General features: G+C 41.3%; 6 protein-coding genes across 6 annotated transcripts; 3 read left to right on the plus strand and 3 right to left on the minus strand.

Moving 5' to 3' along the window:
- Positions 1-8: 8 nt before the first annotated feature.
- Positions 9-1,819, minus strand: LOC145466375 (melanocyte-stimulating hormone receptor-like). The gene has a single exon (XM_081450093.1). It carries the CDS (start codon positions 1,012-1,014, stop codon positions 31-33), a length of 984 nt encoding a protein of 327 aa, XP_081306219.1. The 5' UTR covers positions 1,015-1,819; the 3' UTR covers positions 9-30.
- Positions 1,820-1,824: 5 nt separating this feature from the next.
- LOC145466267 (uncharacterized) lies at positions 1,825-4,261 on the minus strand. Its single transcript, XM_081449985.1, has 4 exons — positions 4,214-4,261; positions 3,811-3,956; positions 3,052-3,165; positions 1,825-1,995 (listed from the first exon to the last, which is right to left on the minus strand). The coding sequence occupies exons 1-4, from the start codon at positions 4,259-4,261 to the stop codon at positions 1,830-1,832; spliced, it is 474 nt and encodes a 157-aa protein (XP_081306111.1). The 3' UTR covers positions 1,825-1,829.
- A 2,203-nt stretch (positions 4,262-6,464) lies between these two features.
- Positions 6,465-8,327, plus strand: LOC145466359 (uncharacterized). Its single transcript, XM_081450075.1, has one exon. The coding sequence runs from the start codon at positions 6,539-6,541 to the stop codon at positions 8,198-8,200; it is 1,662 nt and encodes a 553-aa protein (XP_081306201.1). The 5' UTR covers positions 6,465-6,538; the 3' UTR covers positions 8,201-8,327.
- A 4,681-nt stretch (positions 8,328-13,008) lies between these two features.
- Positions 13,009-16,744, plus strand: LOC145466360 (uncharacterized). Its single transcript, XM_081450076.1, has one exon. The coding sequence runs from the start codon at positions 13,954-13,956 to the stop codon at positions 15,535-15,537; it is 1,584 nt and encodes a 527-aa protein (XP_081306202.1). The 5' UTR covers positions 13,009-13,953; the 3' UTR covers positions 15,538-16,744.
- Positions 16,745-16,840: 96 nt separating this feature from the next.
- LOC145466369 (uncharacterized) lies at positions 16,841-19,398 on the plus strand. Its single transcript, XM_081450088.1, has one exon. It carries the CDS (start codon positions 17,211-17,213, stop codon positions 18,390-18,392), a length of 1,182 nt encoding a protein of 393 aa, XP_081306214.1. The 5' UTR covers positions 16,841-17,210; the 3' UTR covers positions 18,393-19,398.
- Positions 19,399-21,686: 2,288 nt separating this feature from the next.
- LOC145466390 (NADH dehydrogenase [ubiquinone] 1 beta subcomplex subunit 9-like) lies at positions 21,687-23,803 on the minus strand. The gene is made up of 3 exons (XM_081450109.1): positions 23,487-23,803; positions 23,166-23,221; positions 21,687-22,009 (listed from the first exon to the last, which is right to left on the minus strand). The coding sequence occupies exons 1-3, from the start codon at positions 23,734-23,736 to the stop codon at positions 21,938-21,940; spliced, it is 378 nt and encodes a 125-aa protein (XP_081306235.1). The 5' UTR covers positions 23,737-23,803; the 3' UTR covers positions 21,687-21,937.
- Positions 23,804-24,061: the final 258 nt, after the last annotated feature.

The following is a 24,061-nucleotide window of genomic DNA, read 5'->3' on the forward strand; positions in this document are numbered from 1 at the left end:
CGGGATTTTTTTAGTTTTTAACAGCACTCGTCATTCCTGGAATCTGCTCGGTAGCATGTCTGTAATGGCGTTACGAATGCGTCTTATCTTCCAGCAGTAAAACGCTGGGTTCATCTTTACCAGCGAATTCATGAACAGAATGGTGTGAGTGATGTTGAATGCTGCTTTGAAACGCTCATCATTTGATTGTACCACGACCAACACAATGTTTAGCACAAGATATGGCGAGTAAAACAGCAGCATTAGAAAGACCAGCATGACAACAGTGCGAATGGAAGACTTGTATTTGGCAATGTTTGATGCTTCGGCCAGTTCTTGACTTTGTAATTCTCCAGTGTGGAGTTCTACCTCAACTTTAGTTTGGTGTTGATGAATCAAACGGGTTAGCTTAGCGTACGCTAAAGTGGTTACAGTTAAGCAAAGTGCTAGCAAAAAGATCATGCAGTACAAAAAACTAACCGGGTCAATGAAGAGAGGGATGGATAAGATAATTCCTAATAACCAGAGTAGTACCACTATCTTGGCAGTCACTCGAATGGTGACCACAGTACGGTAACGTACGCTGAGGACAAGAGCCAATAGCCTGTCGATACTGATAGCCGTGAGCGTGGTTAGAGAAACTGCGCCCAGTATTGAAGCGAGCGTCTTGCTGCCGAGTGAAGCTATGCAGTGAAGCTTTATGTTACCACACATAGCAGCGATTTTGTGAGCCACAAAAACAGGTTGAACGAAAAATCCCACGCCAAGGTCGGTCAGAGCTAAATTGCAGAGCAGCAAATTCGACGGAGTGTGCAGTTGAGATGTTCTCCACACGGCGACCATCACCAAAATGTTTAACACGCTCGCTGGCACCGCACAAACAGAGTTCAAAACGATGCTCAAAATATACGTGCTGTAGAAATTCTCAACCGCGCTCTGGCTGTAATCAACATAGAAACAGTTCATGGAAGATTGAGTCTGGCTGGAAGAATTCACCAAAGTCTCATTCCATTCGCTTGAATTGCATTGTGCCATTTCTGCGCTATGACTGGAGTAAAACGATGCGTTGACTTGGACCAGATAATGCCGCAATATATACCGCCGTTAAAACTAAATTTAGTACCTCTTTGTGGTTTTGTAGACTTATTATGTTTTGAAACAATGGAATATGGTATTGAAACTTTAAGTATCTTTAAAGTGAATACCCATTAAGATTACACGATGAAATCCCTAGCAATGAACTGTAGACTCTTTTTACTTTACAGTATTTGTTCAGCTTTCAAGAATAAACGATTCAATTCTATTGACGGTCATCAAAGCACGTCCACAAAACATTTTGAAACGAAAATGACAGTTTCCTCGCGTTTGGTGCAATCTTAATAAAATGAAAATTTTGCTTAGAAAATTTCAAATCGGTCAATAACATTTACTTTCCGTGCCAAAACAATTTCTGCGAACTTCCCGCATTTAATTTGCACGGTTTTGTTAGCTGGAAATAGTGGCTTCGGCATTAACGCTACTATTAAAACGTTATTTGTTTAATGTCAGTTTCGGTCTGCTCTTTATTGATACATCTTTTCTACTCATATTTCTCGAGCGTTTTCCATACAGATATAAAAGATATTCTATATATTTACGAATGCAATGCCCTGGGATAGTTTCCGCGGGGACTTTTCTAGCAGATCTGCTATGATAGGAAGAAACTAAACGGAAGATATAAAGTTGCTTGTCGTATTTTCAAATGTTAAAATAAAATGTTAAATTCTTTGTGTACCTAAGGAAGATTGTCTCCAAAGCTAATATATTCTAATCGGCCGGGTGAGCCGTACAAAACAAATGCATGAAGCTTGTTACACAAATTTTGAATGGTTAGCTCGTTTACACAGCTTCTTCGGTCGCGAGTTCCATTTGTCGACTTTGTTGAACGGGTTGGAGGGGTGGGTCGTGGTAACAAGCCTACTCAGGGGTCCCTTGTGAGCAAAATCCTTCTTAGTATATTCATAAGATGGGTACAACCTGTAAGAGAAAAAAATTGTATGCAACTGCAGTAAAAGACATGTGAGTAATTGAACAAAACTTGGATGGTGAGGACAACTATATTTCTACTTTAATGGGCGAACACAAACTTTCCACTCATCACGGGAAAATAATCTCGAACAAACATCGAAGTAGCAGGTAAAGTCTAATAATTGAGCGTGATAAATATAGCAAACTTTTAAGAACTCTCAAGAGAAATAATAGATTTTACTCGATCGAACTGCCGAAAATGAACTTGGAGTTTGGCCGTCGGAGTTTTTCGTTTTTAGGGGCTTCAATTTTTAACAGTTTACCGGCGGACATAAGAACTCTGAACTCTAGGCTTTTATTTAGGCAAAAGGCCAACAAACATTTTTACTTGTAATTTTTAATCGTGAGTCTTTATATGTTTTCCAATGTACGTAGTTTTGTCTTTTTAACTTTTTACCTTTTTTAAATTTTTAAATTTTTAAATCTTACAGGACCCCTTTGATAACAGTACTTTATAGTACTGATGGGTTAATCCTGTCTAAAGATTCGTTTATTATTATTATTATTATTATTATTATTATTATTATTACGTCAATTTTTGATTGATTAGTTAATTTTTTCATAAATTTTGATCGGTTAATTTCAGCAACTGTTTCATCACTGTGGCCTATGGCTATCGAGAGTACGAGATTTTACGATTAAAATCGTGAGTTAAGTATAGCAATTGATCTGCACTACTTTAAACCCTGTATTTTGATTCGTTCTTGTTAATCTGCGCCTCTTTTGTTGTTAGGGCCAGGGGCATTGTTTATGTTCGTTATCTATTGTTTCGTTTCGCCAATTAAAGAACCTCCACGGGCCCTCGTAACTGGTGGAGGCCGCCCCAAGCAAAGGGGTAGGTGATAAAAAAATAGTTACCCAAAGGGTACATGTGTGGGATACCTCATTTCATTAACGGACACGAGCCTATGTCAATAATGTGAGATACCACAGATAACCCACACAAAAATTATGAAAAAAAAAAGACTTAAGACGCAGTTACTTTATACGATATTGCTGTCCTACCTGTAAGTTAGTTTGGAAAAGTTCACAAGCATTTCGTCCCATGTTCCTTGAGGAGGTCTAGGCTCTACCGGATATCGGGGCACGTAACCTCCATAGCCGGGTGTGGGCCTGATGCTGAAATCCATAAAGTCAAAACAAATTTATTTTCAAAGCAAAGGACAGTTTCGAATAATGTTTTCCTATGAAGAGAAACAGAAAGTAAAACAATCATGATCTTTAACGGAGGTACAGGTATCCTTTCTGGACGAGATGTTGTCTCGGGGAACGGTCCGAACATGTGCTTGTTGTCACCGCATTTTTCTGCGCAAGAAGCTTAAGTCTTCAAGGCAAATGCAAAAAACTCAAAGCAGTAATGCCTCAAAGTAGGTCCGTCCGTCTCGCAGTACAAGCCCCTGCTTGTTATTTGCGCGCGAAAATTCAAATCGAGTAACAGCCAATCGGAAACGCTATACGTAATTCTATAGAGCTACGTTATCAGTATGGAATTTCTCGAGTCCAGTCTCAGACGTGCCTCTCGTGAGAAGAGAATAGACCAATTTCGGTATATTAAAATTCAGCCTAAAACAATAGACCTCTGTACGAGGCTCTGGGGAATAACTACAGGGTTTGTGCGGTTTATTCCCCAGAGCCTCTTGCTGAGGTCTATTGTATTAGGCTGAATTTTAATATACTGAAATTGGTCCATTTAGCACAAAAAGAGACTCAGCTGTGAACCCAGACATCTTTTTAACTAATTCACATAAACAAAACTTAACCTACAATCGTGTATTCGTTCCTTGTCCTGTTTCCTCCATTTTTGGCATTCTGACAGGTTCTTGAGCTCGTTTTACTGTCCCAAGTTCTTGATTCTCATCCAGTCTAGTTGGATTAGATAATAAGAGGGAATGAATTAAAAAGGAATTTACCTAGGCCGGTGGGAAGTACTTTTCTAACGCACAAAATTTCAAAAGAGCATTCAGATTGTAGATATGTGGAACTGAGACCTTCTGCTGCAGAGAGTTGATTGTTTAGTATTCAAAAACCTGCAAACTACGAACAAGTCAAGCGTCAGTATATAATTCAGCCTTTGGCTCCCAACTTCTTTCTGCCTTGCGTGGCTTCCGGTGTGTCAGCTGAACCGGAAGTCAGAAAGTGGAGACGAAGAGTCGACAGACTTACTTACATCATGATAAGTGTTAGTGTCTGTAGCGCCATCTCCTGATCCCTCCATCAAGGTCTTACAATATAGGGAGCTTAAGCAAAGACGACGACGACGCCGAGGACGACGCTTAGTCAGCAAAATTCGCAGTTGTCTAGTTCTGTTCAGTACATATGTTTATACGCCAATGGCTCTAACATCCTGCTCAGGCTAAATATGCAATTACAGCTTTCAATTCCAAATGGCAACAGGAAAAATTAGCCGCCGTCGTTCGAGTTCCTCAGACTACAAAGAACTTGGTCATGTCACGTTGTTGTTGTGCAGAGGAAGATTTATAAAGTACGTGTACAATTGTTTGGTGGCGTTCTCATTGACGCCCTCGTCGTGATTTGCTGAGGCTCCCTATTATTTGATCAAGTAACATCATTTGTTAAAGAAAAATCCAATACTTAGACTTTAGACGCAAACAGAAAGGCACTGTCCTTCCTACCTAATTGTTGACGTTGGAATGGCGGGAAACAGGCTGTCGGACTCGTACTGATGAAACTGATTGGGTCTAGTTTGGAATTGGTCCCAGGCACACGCAACTTTTTGCCATATTTCGGGCTCAGGCTCATATCTCACTGCTCGGTATCTTACCAGGTCTGAATTTTTTTCGTGGCTTGGTAAAAGGACTAACTCCTCATCTTTGACTGAGGCCTTGCCAGCATCCTTTGGAACAACAAGATGAACGAGAATAATAAAACAAATTGCAACGGATGTATACCGTCGGGGTTCTGCATCTTTGTTGCCATAATCCTATGGGTTGTCCTCCAGGTTCACACGCCAGCAGCGCAGGTCAAGCACAAAAATCAGTGGCGGATCCAGGCTTTGAGATAATTGGGAGGGGGGTATTTTTTCCTTGCCCTGTCAGCTTTTCTTCCTTCTGTGATTTTTTTCTTTCTTTTTCCCTAGATCCGCCATTGATAAGTCCTAGGGGTTGCGATTTCTTGGAAAGCATGCCCAAGGGATTTCACTAGCCTACCGCGCAGGTCAAAGACGATAAATTCCAGGGGCTATGGTCACTAGGGCGACATACCCTAGCTAGGGATGAATTTTACAAGTTAGCCTGCCGCGCAAGTCAAGGACGACAAACCCCAGAGGGTTCCCCCAGAGGCTGTAAAGTCCAGTGCCCAGTTGTCCAAAGGTTGGATAACGCTCTCCACCGGATAAATCGCTATTCAGTGGATACTTGTTAACAAAACAAACCGCGCTATCCACTGGATAGCGATTTATCTGGTGGATAACCTTATGCACCCCAGACGCATTGATTCCCCGGTATTTGTGGCTTACAATCCTCGTTGTTGACGATTGAGGCTTGAGGCCGAAGGTATAGGCCTCAGTACTGCAGCTGTACTTGACTACTTACACTCCCTTTCTGGATACCCGCTATATATACAGCTAATGCAAGGTATCTATCTACTGGGACGAAAAAAAAAAAAAAAACGAGATGAGAAGAGACTAGCGGCATGCGCGAGAGGGATCCAAGCCTCCCTTCAGCTCATTCACGACAGTGTAGCTAGAGCCCACCGCGCTGTTGACTATCCAGATTACTTGCGTCATAACAATAACTGACATGTGCTGAAATGTATATTAAGGTTCACTGAAGCCGTTTTACAGGCTTAAATATTCGAAATATATATATTTTTTTATTGTACCCTCTAAGACCTCGAATTTTTTCTTCTTTTTTCTCAGAATCCCTGTCGGTTGTCACTTCTTGAAGTGTTCTGGTTGTGCAGTGAAAGCTCGCCCTCTGAACAAAAATAGAACACAATAAACCGGAAAAATGGTCGTTTTTATGTAAGGGACGTTAATGTCGTCTCGGACGATAAAGCTGTCTCGAGACGACTTTAACGTCCAGTATAAAAACAGAAAATAAGGAAGACGCTTTACCGTCTGTCTACTTTAACGTCTTCTTTTAAGAGCGTCTGAACGACGCTCTTATCAGTCGCCTTTAAACGTTTGAGGCGTTAAACCTGTCTAGCAGTAGATTTGTGCTAAAAGTTGCTTTTTCCAGTGTCCTCCGAGTATAGAACCCAGTCTTTTTTTTATAAAGAATATATTTTTTCTGTTAGGCCGTGTACTTAAATACGTCTCGTTTTTATACCAGACGCCTTTAACGTCCTAGACGTTAAAGGACAACTTAAACGTCTCTAGCATAAAAACGGCCAATCATAAGTAACGCACGATCAGAAAAACCGGAAAAACGTCATGCATTAAAATGTAGACTGTACACGTCACCTGACCTTGTTTATACGAACAGCCCATAGAAGAAAGCATATTTCGAATCCACATTTTTGAAGTCTAATCATGTCCTCCGTCGTTACAGCTGTCCTTAAAGCCACTATTGGTTTGCTCGCAAGTAAAGGGAGAGACGTGGCAGCACGAAAGCTGAAGGAAGGGGACGTGACGGATCAGAAATTCCGTGGTTTAATCGTACGCGAAATCGACGACATTAAGTCGAAGTTAGAAGGGATAACAAGGAAGGAGCTGTTGGCCAGCATTAGCTTTTTCAAAGAAGGAATCGAGTTCTTGTATGAAGTGTTTGATAAAGTACGGTTCCGAAATGAGGTCAGTCCCTTAACATCACGAGCGGGGCAATCTACTTCGACCGAAGCATCATCTCTCTCTAAACGAATGAGAAGGTTGGAGCTCGCTGATTTGAACGAATCGGCTTCGAGGGCGCTTGCTAACGCTAAAGAAAGATTCAAAGATGCTCGTAGGGAGGCAACAAAGGCCTTTGCAAATGAAGCTTTGGAATTATCTGATCGCGTACTAGCCATGCAATATCGAGTTATGGCGATAATACTAGAAACAGTAGACAATCCTGACGATGCTCTGCCAGCTTGTCGAGTATGCATTGAAGAACTGCATAACCTATCAGCTGTCAAAGAGTGTTTTAAGGTTGAGTTTGAGAAAGGATTGAAAGCTCGTTTGGGAAAAGATGATCGCAGGGCAATTATTTCCACTGTTTGTCACGTAAATCGCGTCATTTATGATGTCACGCTTATGGTCTGTTTTGGGAACAGAGCACTAGAGACAAATTGCCCTTTTGTTGACATTGGACAAAAGAACATCGATCCGCTTCGTGACACAAGGATTGCTAAAGTGCTGCAGAAGCAAGGCATGGGACATTGCTGTGTACCATGGGTATTTGGTCAGGAGGGTGAAGAGGAATACAAGTTGAAACATCCGCGGGGGATCGCTGCAAATACCGAAGGGCATCTCCTTGTGGGAGACGAAGGTGATGCTTCTATTAAGGTGTTCGATAGCAACAGGAATTTTCTTCTTAGTTTTAATCCCAACGCAGATGACACCGTTACAAAGCTAGATATCCTTGACGTCGCAACTGATGTAGACAGCAATACCTATGTTCTGGTGGGGCTAAAGAAGCCGAAGGGAGAGGCCGGGTATCAGCGGGAAGTCCATGTGTTCAACAAAGCTGCTGAACCGCAAAGCAAGTTTGCCGTGAGCGCAGGAATCTGGGGCTGGAACAGACTGACAGTTAGCAATGACAAATTGCTAGTACTGAAAAGTACTGGAGATGCGGTTGACATGTACAATCAGGATGGAGGATTTGTCTGCAGCTTTGGGGAGGGAATCTTGAAGAAAGCAACTGATATCACTGCTTCCAACGATGGCCGTATTATGATAGTGGACAAAGGTGAAGCGTGTGTTCACTTATTCACGGAGGCGGGGGAGCCTACGGCGAAGTTTAACATCAGCAGCGAAGCGGATCTACACTGCAGGATCGCTTTCCACCCGGCTGGAGAACATGTTGTGGTTGCTATCAAAGAAAAAGATAGACTTGACGTAAGTTTGGCGGTGTACAATAAAGATGGCGAGTTTGTTCGCAGTATCAAATTAGAAGATAGAGAGATTATGTTAGAAGGTGTCACTGTGACAATGGAAGGTCATATTGCTGTGGCTGTTGCAAATCTGTATCGCAACGGAAACGTCTTCATAGTATAGATTTAACGCATGATCATGGAACTTTGTCAACCGAGTTCCAATCTTCGTGTAGAACAAAATAGAATATCATATCTATAATTTTTCCGCGTATGTCATAGATAACCAACCCTTGTGGGGTATTAACGACATTAGCCCTTGGCCTATTAGAACTCAGGGGCACAGTCCCAGTACGGGTCGAAATCACGATTAACAGAGCAACGCCTGCAACTTCGTGGTCACTGAAGCGGTAAAGAATATCTTTTAGACCTTTTTCGCATGTAATGCCCGCTTGGTAATGTCGATTCAATGTATGCCATATGAATTTTAATTGGTATATTTTTTCTGTTTCTCAGTGAGCCAAGAATCATAAAGCCTTGGCAGACCTTTCCCATTATTTATTTATTTTTATTATTATTATTATTATTGTTTTTTTACATTTTACCGCTGCATAATATTTTAGACCCTGTCTCCAAAGCTTTTCAAATTATATCACAGAAATGAGAATTTTCCTTTGAAAGAGATTCAGGAATGCAACAAAATTGGGATGAAAAGAAACTTGCGATGATAATGATGGCGTCAAATTAATAATTATTGACTCGCTAGATAATGACAGGATCTAAACCTTAGTCTAGTGTTAGTTGGATTGAAACGTCCTATTTTTTCGGCATGTAACCAGCTCTTATAGGCCCATCCGTCCTGATCTCCGAGATCAGTCCTGTTATTGAGTCATAAATGTTGATGTTTTCTTACGAAGACTGAGACTGCAACAGAACTGTGGAGTAGTATGAAGTCTGTGATCAATGACGAGCTCGCTGTTGCGTGTAAGTGGTTTGATGACAATAAGCTTGAACTCAATCCCACTAGATGTAAAGCCCTAGTCCTATCGAACAAACACTCTCTTAATTTGACATTCACCATCAATGATATTCAAATTCCATGTGTTGATCACCTTGAGCTTTTGGGTGTTATTATTGATAACTCTCTACTCTTTGACAAACATGTAGCTAAGATCACCAAGAAAGTAGGAAAGCAACTGGATGGTTTATGTAGGTTTAAAAAGATACTCTCTTCTTCAACAAAATTATGCCTGTATAATTCATTCATCATTTCCTATTTTACCTACTGCTCCACCGTCTGGCACAATTGTCTGAAATCTGACAGTCAAAAGCTCGATAAACTAAATGAGAGAGCTCTAAGGTACATTTATAGTGGCCGATCGCCTACAAATGCTGGGGAATTAACTGAAAGAACTGGCTACACTCCAGCTGATCGACGTATACAAGATATGTTAATCTTAGCTTTTAAAGCTGTCAGCAGCCTTCTTCCTATATATTTAAGTGACTTGTTTACTATTCGTGAGAACATTAAGAATGTAAGGGGCACCAACAAGCTTGTCATCCTTAAAGTCAACACGACCCGTTATGGGACTAAGTCCGTGGCCTACATTGCTTCAAAAGCTTGGAATTCACTTGCGTATACACTACGTTGTATGAAGACACTTAAAGATTTTAAGATTGCGGTTAGATCTATTGTAAATTTGCATATGTAAACCAGTCTTAGGCCCAGTTCAGACGTCGTGCTTCTGCCGTGCCGAACTAAATTGCAATTTGGTTCGACTGTAGCACGGCAGGAAATCAACTCTGATTCAGACGTCGTGCCAGAGTCGAATCAAATCCAGGGTTTACTGAAGCCTCATAACAATTCTCCTCCTAACTCCCCGAGGGAACGAAATCTCGCCAAAACACATTGACATAATTTATGAATTTAGTTTGGCGCGACAGAAGCACGACGTTTGAATCGCTGCCGTGCCAGAGTCGTGTAGCACGGCAGAGCTCGTCGAACTTAATATCTTGCCGAACTTAATTCAAAAGTTTGATTCAGACGCCGTGCTTCTGCCGTGCTTTTGTCGAACTTAATTCCTGAATTTAGTTCGGCACGGCAGAAGCACGACGTCTGAACTGGGCCTTAGCTATTATATATTTATATCTTGTAATTTTTTAATTTCAATTTTCTTTCGTTGAAAGTTATTTTTCTCGGTAAATTAGCATAATTCTGCTAGAGGCCTAATCAGCCTCATCAACCCGAGTTAAAATAAAGTTATCTATCTATCTATCTATCTATGTCTAGCGGCAAACAAATAACGCACCGTAGGGAAAGAAGCCGGTCAACCGTTTCACGTTTCGCAATGGCCAGCGTAACGGCTTACTGTAGTTTGCGAAACCAAACCAAACCAAACCTTTTTTGGTTACAATGTACAGCGAAAAAAAATTAGAATTTATTTCACTTAGGATATACGATATCAAGCCTACTTTTATCAAGGTTTGATTTTAACAGTCGATAAGTGGGTTAGAACTACATGGAGCTGTTACCAGCAAGGCAGCTAAAAGCAGTGCAGTCTGTAAGAGTAGCTAACGGTAAACGGCAGATTGGTGTTGATTCTGGATAATTTTTCTGACTTATTCATGTGACGTCGTCATTTTCCAAAAATCGAAAACTAAAGAGCCACCAAAGTTTTTATTCCTATCAGGCATAAGAGGGGGTAAATTTATATCTGTCTACAATGTTAAAGCCCAGTAGCGTGCTTCGTTTGAAAACCATCATATTTTGAATTTCAGAGTTATGGCGGTGCGTGACACACAAAGCTACAATCGCATTCGTCGAAAAATATATACCTATCTCATGATTTTTAGCTTTTTCTTAGAAGTTAGATCATTAGGAAAAGTGCTTATGCAAATGTTTGTTTTTTCAGTACAGATAATTAGTCGCCTAGATAGCCAAAGTAAGTTCCAGATGTTTACAATATTTTCCGGCCGCTATATTGGTGCACCACAGAGGTGCACCAACATGGCGTTTCCATCATGATACTGGGCTCTGTAAATTTCTACGAAACATTTCGACAAATATCTGCAGTTTGTGAAAACGCACAAACCTAAAACTTGCAGAAGGTTCTTCTCTATCTATTTCCTATAAGATCACAATTTCTTGACTTTATCCACTGAATCTTTTTCAATTTATTTTTTTATTGCGTGACAGTGAAAACGATCTGTACAAAGACCTAATTAAATTATAACATCGTCACGCGATAGATGGTCTTATTCTGTTACCAGCAATAATCGTAGTTTTTTCGGTTTTGATATTCCACGAAACCACTTCAAATTGATATCGATTTCAAAAGCCTTGTAAACGAGAAAACATGATTGAAGGTAAAGAGCGTTACATATGTAAAGAGCATAACCTATGTTGTTACCTTCTTATCGATTATTGTCCCTTTTTAAACGATTTCTTATTCAAGTGTTGGGAAGCCTGTGCCTCGTATAGGGAGGAAAATAATTCGCCCTGTCCGCTAGTTTCCGAAAGCTCTTACATAATGTAAGTGTCAGCCGAATCAGTGTTTGAAATTCCTATGTTTATTTATTGCTCGTATATTTTCCATTTAGCGAGTCGTGGGAAGGTTTAGAAGTGTATGTGGATCTGACCTGTTTTTGTGAATGAATTGTGGATTTGCGACTACAACCTATCCAAAATAAAGTTATAATCTTTGTAATAAGTCTTTTAATAATACGTAAGACACTTTATTGCAACAGTAACAAAACGGATCAGAACATCAACAATTGCAACCTTAAGCACGACGATATTTTTGTGGCGCAGCGATTTCAGGATTCGAGCTTCCTTTAAGAATAAACGTGTTTCGCGCTCGACTCTCCATCACTTCTTTTCGCAGTAAACACACACCCAAGACTTCCTCTGCCGATCTCCTCCTTGCCAGTAAGATGGCTCCACGAAAACTGAGGGAAATCATTGAACGCTGAACTTCTCTTCGTACGCTCAAACAATCCAAACGATGGCAACTCAGTTGAACGCCATGCTGCCTTGACTTGGCAGTGCGCGCAAGTTTCCCGCCAAAAGTGAAACATGTGACCGAAAATTGAAAGCGCCACACATTCGCCCTCAACAGCAAAGGATTATTGCCCTCAATCTCATGCCATTTTCCTTTTTACAGTAGAAAACTTCGATGATGGAATGAGATGGAAAGAGAGTTTTCTTTAGACATCCAGCGGTGTAAGAATGATTTTTATAACTTTTTTTTTTTTGATTGAATTATATATTGTGTAGGTTAATTGTTTTACCAGTTTCTTTAATCGTTTGGTTTGGTTTGGTTTGGTTTCGCAAACTACAGTAAGTCCAGCGTAACAATCTTGATGTTTCTAAATCTTCAAATCAAGTCTTTTGCTGGCAATTATCAGCCCTGACGAAGCGAGAGCGAAACATCCGCTTACGCCGCCTAATGGAATTGTAGCAGGCAGGCCGACTACAGACAGAGCCGAGCCTGAACTCGCGCTAGAAAACGCCGCTGAAAGAACGCTAGAGCCAGTAGCGCTCCAGTTAACAAACTTTTACGCTTGTTTATACTTTTTGGCAACCACTCGATAGTGGGCGACCTCGTTGTTCAGAACGGTTGAAATATCTCTCTCTCTCCCTTTCTTATGACCTCTTTCCATTTAGGGTGGAGGTCAAATGCTTCAAGACGCTCTCTCTTATTTAGCTCAGCCAACTGATTTTTTACCTCATTCAATCTTTTTCCTTTTTCCTTCTCCCGCCGCGTCCCCATCTCCTTCAGCCGCCGCATCCCCCCTTCCTCCCATAACCTCAGCTCGTCCAAAATTTCCGGATTGCTGCGCTGATCCACTGCGCTTCCATTCTTTTGGTTATAACAGGTAGCTGCAATTGCTCAAATGGAATTTATGCGCCGCGATGAGTCCACGGTAGTATGTCTGGCGGCATACTTCGCCGGCTCGGCTCGGTCTCGCTTCCCCTCACCGGCGAAGTTGTCTACCCTAGGGTGCCGATATTTGTTTGCCGCCAGACATACTACTTGTGGCTTTTCAGCTTACAGAATAGTGAGATTATAGTATATATCTCATTTCCCTGTAGAATACAAGATCGTTTGAGTGAACTGGCTACTTTGAGAATATGCTTGGGTAATTTTAACCGTCATTCTCGGACGGTTTACTTTCCCTTGTAATAGAATTATTTGGAACAAACAACTGACGTTTTGGCGTGATGGCCACCTGTCGTTTTGAATAGTTTAAAGAAAAAAATGCGCACGTTACTTTAAAATGATTTTCCAGTGAAGAGGGTTTTTTTTTTCTCTGAGATTTATCTGCCCACTCTCCCAGTTAAAGGAAAAGTTTCTCACTGCAATCTTTCTTCCTTATTTTCAGGATACCGACTTCATAATGGGTAAAATAGGTCACGACATCTGTCAGGAGCCATAATCGTGACACGCTATGTCGTAAAGAAATCCTCCGGCAAGGTCGTATTCATATAATTTTGCGTTGCTCTTGATATGTGCATTGTTTGTAATAGAAAGGAAACAGCAATTTAAGCAATGGGTTACGGCTGACAGCAGCCAAAATTATGCACCCATATTGACAACTGTGACTGTTTGAGATACGCGCGAGTTGAGATATGAATGCTTCTCACAAGGCTTGAAGTTGTATCAGAGTTTGCCTACATTCATTCAAGAACGGACACAAGATCCAGTACTAAAAATCACGGTATTGCGTTTCCAAGTTTGCTTTTCTCTTGTATGGTGCTTATCAATGAAAAACAACTTTGCATAATCAAAGGACGTTTCTACATCCGTTTCTTCCGAGAAATAAACCTGTTCGCTGCGCATGAGCGAATGCTATCCTGGCGAAACCATAGTGTGTATTTTAGCGACGGCATTCGGTTGATAGACTGAAAAGCACTCTTGGGAATATCAAGCAACTATGGTGACATTGCAAAGAGCTGGTCAAAGTGCTTTCACCATCGAAAAGGTTTCAAGGGAACCTGCTTTCAGCCATGTTCAGATTAAAGGTTCCGATCCAAGTGGCTCGGAATCCGACGAGGAGACATCATTCACTAAAGGAGACAACAAGAAATGTTTCATCTTCAAAGAGGATTACCACAGGCTGGTTTCAAGGATAACGCAAGAGGAGCAAGGAAATCTCTTTGGGTTGTGGACAACCAACGACGAACCTGTTATTCACATTGTCTGTCCACCGATCTGTGCTATCAAGCCTCACTCGCACACAGTCACCGAAGACGACATCTTAAGCAAGCATTTACCTCTCTCACACATCGGTAACTGGAGATATAATGGGTTTCCATTTCTGAACCGTTGTTCTCATCAGTGTAAACCAAGAGCCACATTTCTGGATCTAACGGTCTCCAAGTCCAAGCTCTCAGTGTTTGAAGATGGTGAAAGGAGGCAAATTGAGGTTATCAACGGCAGAAGCCCGTTTACGAACGTGACAGGTTTCAAAACAATCGCCATTAAAGGTCAACAAGATGTCGATCCTGATCTCGCGCAGGGTATGGAGCACCTTTTAAGCACAAAAGCAATCTCTAATAAAAGAAAGGAACTTTTCATTTCTCGAAATTTTCAAGATCCGATTACAACAAGCAGTGCCAGCCAGGAAAGCCCAATGTATCTAGGAGCAAAAGGATTTCAGCGTGAATTCGCACCTAACCTTCAGGACTTCAAGATCTTCATGTTTGAAGAAGACTATCAAATGATGCAAAACCTTGTTCTCAGGTACCCCCATCTGGAGACTGGAGGAGACCTGTTCGGTTTGTGGACCACTGAAGGAGACGCGGTACTCCATGTAGTGCTTGGTCCAGGCCAAAACTGCAAGCGAACTGGATTCTCCTTCTACCAAGATGTCCCTTATCTCAAGGAAAATGGTGAACTGCTTACTCAAGACTACATGTTATGCCACATTGGGGAATGGCATTCCCACCACCAGTTGCGCCTCTTTCAGCCAAGCGGAGGCGATTCGTTAACTGTCATCAGAAACTATCCTCGTGGAGTCTGCGGTTTTCTTTTGATTATTGCTAACATTCTGTCCTCTCACGAAGTGCGGCTGTCTCCTTATCTTTACACGAAGTCGTCCAGCTATGGTTTTGATAAAGCAGGCAGAATTGTTCGGCTCCCGGGCCCCAATGCATTTAAGAGGATTCATAAAATCAGAGAAAAAGCAGAGAGAGGGAAAGAAAGGGATACATATTCTCAAGGTGGCCAGTTCAACCGTAATTCAGAGTATACGGCGGACTCCAATGAATTCAGGGGTTATCCAATTCAAACTGTTACAAATCAAATTAAGCGCCTTCCCAGTGATCGCAGACGGCACACACACCACTACGTGACTTCCAAACCATATGAGCTGCCAAAGCGTAAGGCCATGTTCTCCTCTCCATATGAACATTATTCCGTATCGGTGCCCCGCTCACGTGGCATTTCAGCAGGAAGAAATCGGCGCAAAAGCGCAAAGTCAGGCACCAGAATGGATCGACCTCCGTGGAAGTCGTAACTTTGTAAAGCGTACACGTAACCCAAAGGCGCCAGCTTTAAACTTAATAGTCACCTCATGATACTGATGATTATTAGCCGTGAATCGCGTTTAATGGATTCCTAAGTATATGAACACCACTTCAGCTTTTTTTTTTTTACTTATATACGGTGCCGTTTACATGTTGCTATTACATATCAGGCCTTAAGAGTTACCAAATGGTAGATAGTTCACTGTTAGTGCTTTTACATTCTTAACATGGTGCATTTCGCTTCTTATTTTATTTTCCTTTCGTGTATTAAAGTTACTTTGAATTGGACTTTTAAGTTCACAGTCTTTCCTAAACAACTGTACGAATTACTAAGTCTACATAGATGACTGGTGGTTTTCATAGTATGACGGTGTATTATATTGGTCTATATTGTAAAATATTTCACATTTTTGCTGTATCTACTTTGTCCTGTACTCTCGTGGTGATATTGTGAGAAAAGTGTTAATTAATTTGAATGGATTGAGTGAGTGAGTGAATGCCATCCGACTGTCCTCTAAGCTCATTGATGTTACATAACATCCATGAGCAAAAAGGAACATTGCTACTGAAAACAATAAGTGCAACACTGGACCATTGATGTCATTGCAAACGACATTACGAGATGTTAGTTCTCAGACCTTTCAGTTTGTATGTGTTTTATCGGGGCGCTTAGGCAATGTTCTTGCAGATAAACAAATATTTCCGCCGAAAACACCGAGTCTGCCTTTATTTATTACAGACAAAATAGATATCATCTCACAATATTGATTGGGCCACTTGAAAGGACTCAGAAAGAGATTATTGAAGTGACACGAATGTAAGAAAGTTCCAAGAAAACCGGACATGGCTGTCAACAGTCAACAATTATGGTGGATTTATAACAAAAATGTCTATCTCAAATATAGGTAATCAATTGACTAGATTAAAAATGAGTGTTAAGCGAATTTCTTTGAAAGAAATTGTTACAGATAGCGTGACCTCTTGCACTTGAAGGAGTTACTGAGAGAAATAACACAACATGACGGGTGATTCGCTTCGCGTACAAGTATTTTCTCGACATATTTAGGTTTCTGGGAAAACGTAGTTGATGTTTATGAAAGGATTGAACACAAAAGTATTTATCCCTCCAAATCCCAGTGAGTTTTACAACATTAAGAAACTTCATTTTACAGAATCTCGATTTTCTTAAATCGGCAATCACGCTTTCCAGTCGCACTGTCAGGTGGACTGATTTCTACGGATAAAATAACTGAAAAGTATTAATAGTATGCAAACATGACCTGGGTACTCGAAAATAGAGTCACGACAACATTTCTGAGAAAAGCCGGAACATTTAAATGTCCCAATCGAAAACGATTTTCAATATTTGCATTCATATAATAATAAAGAAATTAGTCAAAAGGAAGGAAAACTTTGCCTTTGACAAACTCTGGAAGAAGGCTTGGTATTAAGAAAGGAGCTGTCGCAAATCATGATTAAAGTCGGCTGAAAGAAACCCTCAGGACTCGACGCTTGTCAAACGAGGCACGGTGACAGGCGATTCTAGGAAATTATAACACCAGCGGCGCATGATCTATTATTCTGATATCAACACGAAACGAAAGCTTAATTTCCATAAAAAATATTCGCTGCTTGTCGATGCTCCGACAACCCCAGAGCGAAAATGGATCGTGTCCGTAATGCGTTTGGCTTTGGACCACGATTTAAAGCCGTCTACATGTTTAAAGATGACCTTGACATGATGGAACGCTTGGTTCTTCTTCACCCAGTCAAAGAGACTGGTGGAAATCTGTTTGGGCTGTGGACTGACGACCAAGAACCTGTAGTACACATTGTGCTTGGGCCAGCCATTGGCTGCAAACGGACAGAAGTTTCCTTCTATCAGAGCATTCCATATCTAGAGCGTGTTGGTGGAATCGTGACACAGGAATACCAGCTTTGCCATATTGGAGAGTGGCATTCACACCATCGATTGAGTCTATCGGAGCCAAGTTCGGGTGATTCATCGACAGTGATTCACAATTTTCCCAGAGGAACATGTGCGTTTCTTCTCATCATTGCCAATATACTTCCAAATGGCAACGTTACCCTGTTACCATACTTTTACAGGGAAGGGCGGACTAGTTACGAAAAAGGAGAGATCAAGCCACTTCATGGCCAGAGTCCATTCCGCAACGTCGAGAAAATTTGGAGGAACATTCATCAAGATCAAGATATGAGTTCAACAGCCAACGAACAGCGGCCGAGAGAGGCTCATGGAAGAAATAGAGACGAAGGTGGTGGGCCTGCCGTTTACATGTTTGAAGAAGATAGGAAGATGATTGAAGGGTTGCTTTGCGAACGCAGCAGTGGGAAAATCAACGGCGAGGGAGAATTGCTCGGTTTGTGGACAACGCAAAGACAGCCGGTGCTGCACATCGTCCTCAAGCCAACAGAGAAGACCAAAGAGAAGGGAGGAGAGGGCTTGTCTAAGGAGTACCTTCCCTTGCAGAATATTGGAAGGTATGTTCTGTATGATCATCTCCTGGAAAATGCTAACGAGTCTACTCCGGGACAGGCTCCTAGTATCTCCGACGATTTTCCATATGGCGGCGTTTTGATAGCAGTTTACCCCAAGGCGAACGATGAAGTTGGTCTGACAGCCTATATCTACCACGGAGGTGAAGATACTGGCCGCCAGCCATGCCATGTAAGTTTCCTCCACGGACCAAAGATATTCCATGAAAAGCAGAAGACAGACGACAAGGTCGAAGAAAGTAAAAGGGCAGAGGGAAGTGATCTGATCGAGTTCAACTCCTCCCCCCCAAGACACCACAGTCCGAACTTCACTCAACACATAACCTGATGGATCACGCCTCAGTCATCCTAATCTGAATACAATACAATACAATACAATACAATACAATACAATACAATACAAGTTTTATTGTCCACTCCCCATGGGGGCTTTTCAGAGACAATGATAAAATACTGAAAAATTATTAACAAAATTACCTACATATAAGATTTATGACATTAAGAACTGATTTAAAAGGACAGCGCTTTCATTTTACGTTTAAAAATAGTAAGAGAGCCACTTAGTTGGACTAGTAAGATATATGCAGGGTTGCGACAATTTAATTCATATTTTTCTTTCCCAGTTTTTGTGTTCTATTTGCCCTCAAGGAAGCCAAAGTGTTGACGAAACTAGAGAACATCTACTTTTGTGGCAGCAGTCACAAAGTCGGTCAATATGAATACGTTACCACCTGTTATTAAACTTCTCTTTTTACGTTCCTTGGTTATATCATCATCTGTACATTCTTAAAATTCCTCGTTACAATTTCAGCCTGGGTGGTTTTTATCATAAGCCAATTATCGAAAATTGTACTTTCAGTTTCTCTAAGGCTTATGCAAAGTACTGACGTACGCAAAAGTTGTTAAATTTAGTTTGAAATCACTAGGGCTCTCGGTTTCATACTCCACCAGGAGGGACTCCTGATTCACCCTTTGAACAACTGGGGTCAGGTCGTAATTGCAACAAGCATTTTATGGTACACTACTGACCGTGCCCTGAACTCTTAACACTATCTTTTCAATAATATACGAATGAGTTGTTTTCAAGGTACTACCACCTCAACCGAACTCGGAACCTGCCTGCCCTTTTTCATTTCACAACGTTAACGGGAACTGACTACGCGGCACAGACAAACATACCAGGTGACTCATCTTCAAACTGGCGTTGCTTCCGTAAATTGAGGCATTCAGCTAAATAGGCAATGTGGAGAGTATCACTAGCTATCCACGATTGTTCATTGAAACCTTGTTCATTGGGAATTTAAGATAGCTATAATCCTCATTGATAGCAACTCACCTTTTCTTGTAAGGATAGCAATTCCTTATTTTCTCTATCTTGTTCTTTCATGATTGGAGGTAAGATAGTATCCGGCTCAGCTTGTGAAGTCAGATCAGGCTTTCTCTTTTCTTTTAAACCCCTGATATTACCGAGTCCTAGAGCGGGTGGTCGACTCATATTCGACGAAGGCCTGTGTGGACCAACGGGCAGGTTATCTGGAAAAGATCTCGGCTGGAGCTTTACACTCTGAACAACCAACCGCGGAATGGTGTGATATCTTATCGGCTTCTGAGGGACCCGTCTCCCAAGAAGTCGTGTCATATTACTCAGCGAGATTGCACCAAATGTATCTGCCATTGTTAGACCAACGTTACAACAAATGTGTTTTAAACTCAACCAAGGTTCTTTTCGAAATTAAATGCACGCACAACATTTATGACATAATAGTCATAATTAACATTAATTTGCGCGCGCCTTGGAACATGTCAGACAAGAGAGAATGAGGAGTAATGGAATTCACCTCCCATGTAGACCTTATTCCTGAGGTAATCTATCTCAACTTATTTTTATATCACTTTCGGGTTTAGAAATCCCAGAACGGTCTGGAAATAGCCGATCCTGTGAAGCAGATTTCGCTCAGGTGGACGCAGGCTAAGTGGCTTTACACGCCTTCCGCTGTCATCCTCCAAGAGATCATCTTTGCAATGCGTGTGTAACATTATCCGCGAGAGAATACCTTATCCAAAAACAACTTGAGAGGAAATACTGTTAGAATAAGGCTCAACTCTCTTACTCTTCATTACCTCTTAGATCGGATGATGGTTTTTGCAATGATTTTCCGTGCTAACAATTAACCGGGGGGGGGGGGTACTTCTTGGAACTCGTGATGAGAATATACCAACCCGTCCATTCCATAGTTGTTGGCGTATCATAGTGAAGCGGTGAATCGTATGATCACTCCTCTTCTTGTCTTTACTTTTCGTAATAAAGAGAGACAAATATGTTAAATTTGTCAAGACAATCAGAATGGTCTCGTGGTTTCCTTAATTTGAGGCCAACTTAGCAACTTTTTTTTGATAATTTTGGAGAAAAACGACCCAAAAGTCACACCCTTTGGGTGCTTACTGAACACATTTTTTATTGGTAATTGTCTCTCTCTCCCCCCCCCCTCCTCCCCCCCGGCCACCCAGAATAGCATAACTATTCTTGTAAAAGTGCCGGCCTGTAAAGCGGGCAGCGACATGTTCTGCATTCTTCAGAAACTTTTTTCACACATAGACGTGTGACATAGGAGTAAAGGAGCAGGTCTCAGACGCCTTCCGCCCGAGTTTTCAATTTGAGATGAAAACCTTGCGGATGCGTAACTCGTGATAGCAACACTTCATTGATTAGCTTGACTTCTTGTTATAGTACCACTCAACAAAAGTACACTATTATTTTGACATTTCCATCAATGTACATTTAAATGTCCCATACTTCGGGGTTTGATTTTTCTAAGTCATACTCACGATAGACGCAACTGATCTCGCCATGTTCTCAGCGCTCACCATTCTCGACTTGACAATGAAAATCGGAAACTCTACGAGTGCTTCAACCAATACTTGCAAAAAGTGGCAGTTATTCCCCACCCCCTCCTGCCTCCCCTTTCCCTACTGACCCCGTTCTTAGTTTTCTTGTCATTTTTTTTGAGTATCTTTTCGTTTCTTTTCGCATCTTACTGCTACCATTAAATTCCAACAAATAAGAGCTGCAAAAACAGGTGTATACGGTATGCAATAGACGTGGGCGAGTTCTTCGATAGCCGTTTAACGCTAACCCAGGATTAAAAGTTAACCGAAGTATTAATTTTTCCTGTATAAAAATATTGCGATTACTCAAGCTTAAAACTGAAGGACAAACATTATAAACAGAAAACCTCACCGGAAAGTTACAAAACTGAAATCGAAATTCTTGCTAATCCTGGGTTAGCTTAATCAGGCTTTGAACAACCCGGCCCTGTTTACAAAGTTGATCTGCGAGGGATTTAAAATGTTTTGGTGCTTGCTGTAATCGTAACTAAGCCTTCTTTTCAATTGACGGTTCTTTACAGATATTTTTGCATTTGCTAGGCAAGTGTGATAAAGCAAAAACTAGTGCTTTGCGCATAACGTGAACTAGAAAGCTAAAAAGAAAGTTCTCTTCTTAATACACAGCCGACAGCTGACTTACCTGTAGATAAATACTACAGTACAGCACGTCCTTAGCAAGCTCCAAGCCAAAAGAACACGACACACCCTTCCCTCATACTCCAAACAACGAAACACAAAATTTAGGTGAAAAAACCTTCTTTAATCACAGTCCTTACACTGTAGCAATCTGAACATGCTAATTTACTTTTACATAGCTTTCATCAATCTGATGCCAAGACAAATAGAAATAATTTTCACAGTAGAATGTTATGACATGAATACAAAGATAGAGAGATGCCATAATGGCTGCTCTTTAATTTACAATCACAGATAAGATGAGTGGCACTCTTTCACACAACATTATTTTGCTGACAACTTTCAGAGGATCTAATCCTTGCCTTCTGCCCACTCTGTCATCTCTTTGTGCCATTCTTCTTCCCATGGGAGCATATGAAGCAGCTAAAAATTGAAAAGAAAACTGATTTGTATCCAAAACATGTCCATCAAGTGTGAGGCATAAAAGATGGTTTTCCAGACACAGGATGGCCACATTTCATCAACATGAGCAGGTCCAAAGCCTCATAGGCCAAAACCAGATTCTAAACCTCACACATAAGGCTCCTAGCCAGCCTGTAGACCCTTACAGGGGTCCTTAGCCAGACGAATACTGTAAACATGTTGTTTTAAAGGGGCTAGATCATGCAATTAAGGCAATTTTAGCACTAACCAACTGGTCATAGAGTTAACTTACATGTAAAAGCTATGTTCACACTTGGTGGCCGAGCACAGTGCCCGAGCACGGTGCCCGAGCATGGTGCCCGAGCACGGTGCCCAAGCACGGTGCCCGAGCGCAGTGCCCAAGCACAGTGCCCAAGCACAGTGCCCGAGTACGACTCTCGCTGGGCACTAATGAGAACATATCTTTTTTCTAAGTATTCACATCAGCATTCAAGCACAGTGCCTGTGCCCGGGTACAAGGTCCTGACCTTGTACTCGGGCACTGCAAGGTACTACCGGACTTGGAGTACCCAGTGACTGAAAGCAACACTATTTTGTGCTAGTGCTCAGGTACCACTGCTAGGGTACCAAGTGTGAACACAACCTTTAATACAGTAGAAATTATTGTGATATACCTGATAAGACATTACTCAATTTAGACCAGTCATGAAATTTGACCCTACCCCATTAATACGGCCACCCCGTTAATATGGCCAAATATTCCTGGCCCGTTGATGAACGTATTAACAGAGTTCCACTGTACAATTACAACAGCTTTGAAGCAGGACTCAGAAAAAAAAAGACACAAAAAAGCCAAAAAGGAAATTGGAGAAGACTGAAACAGATTGCATTCAAGTAAATTTGAAGCATTGGCCCACCGTTTTTTAAGTTTGTCTCTATTTGTATGAAAGATTCCTTACTAATAGTCAGATATTCACTTTGTTAATATCTTCCATCGGCGATTGCTTCACCTTGTAGTTATTGAGGGTCCATTTGTGAAAAATAGCTTCAATCAACTTATAATTACCTCAATAATGGGACGTTTGCTTACAAACTAAACGACCAAAACAATATGGGTATTGAACATTGCATAAATTAATTCATAAAAAATACTTACGTGGGGAGGAGGAGGAATGTTTCTCTCCCATTTGCTGCCCTCTGGGCTATCAGGGTCTACGAGAGATAAGCTATCATGTAAGCGTAAGCTAAAATTTTGGCTCATGGCTCATGTCTCATGGCTCTCTGTTCCTCTGTGCTACAATTACTCTTTTCATCTGCGGTATAATGATGTCAGTCAGGTCGTCGTACACGAGCCATGAGCCAAAATTATGAAAGACTGTACACGAACAATGTCTGAATTGGCTGAATTACTTTCATTGCAGCCTCGAACATAACTCTTAAGCCTGATAACAGAAGAAAAAAACTTAAAGACACTTACGGATGTAAGGAAACGGGTGCTTCATTTTCTCAAATTCAGCTTCTGCCGCTTCTAAAATCGAGTGCACCTTCCTTTGGTCTCTCTCGTACTTGTTATCATCAAATCTATCCCTTAATTTCATCGCTTCTCTCCTCCAAAGCTGTCTGTCTATACACCAAGAGAGCAAGTGTTTCAGGCTGTTTCTATACAGCCTCATCACACGCTGTTGATGTGTGATTCCCTTCGCCAAGTGAGAGGCAACATACGCCATCTTGGATATAGGAAGAACAACAACTCTCACTCGTTCCCAGCACTCTCTCCGCACAAATTATATAGGTATGCAATGAGTACAAAACGCTTTGCGTTAGCCAAAAACTATCGGAAAAAAGAGGACCAAGAGCGAATGCTTAAAAATTTCCTGTTAAAAATTTCAGAAAATCTGAAAACTATTTACGCAGTAACTACTTTACGATGAACTAACTATCCCTTCCCTAGCCTACTACCCGGGGGGAGGGGGTACTCCCTTATATGGGCTATATAGGTATGTGCGGCCCCAAGGCATATGCTGTTTCAGCCGTTTTAGTCATAAATAGGGT

The sequence above is a fragment of the Orbicella franksi genome, chromosome 13, assembly GCF_964199315.1.
Source record: "Orbicella franksi chromosome 13, jaOrbFran1.1, whole genome shotgun sequence".
Classification (NCBI taxonomy): Eukaryota; Metazoa; Cnidaria; class Anthozoa; order Scleractinia; family Merulinidae; genus Orbicella; species Orbicella franksi.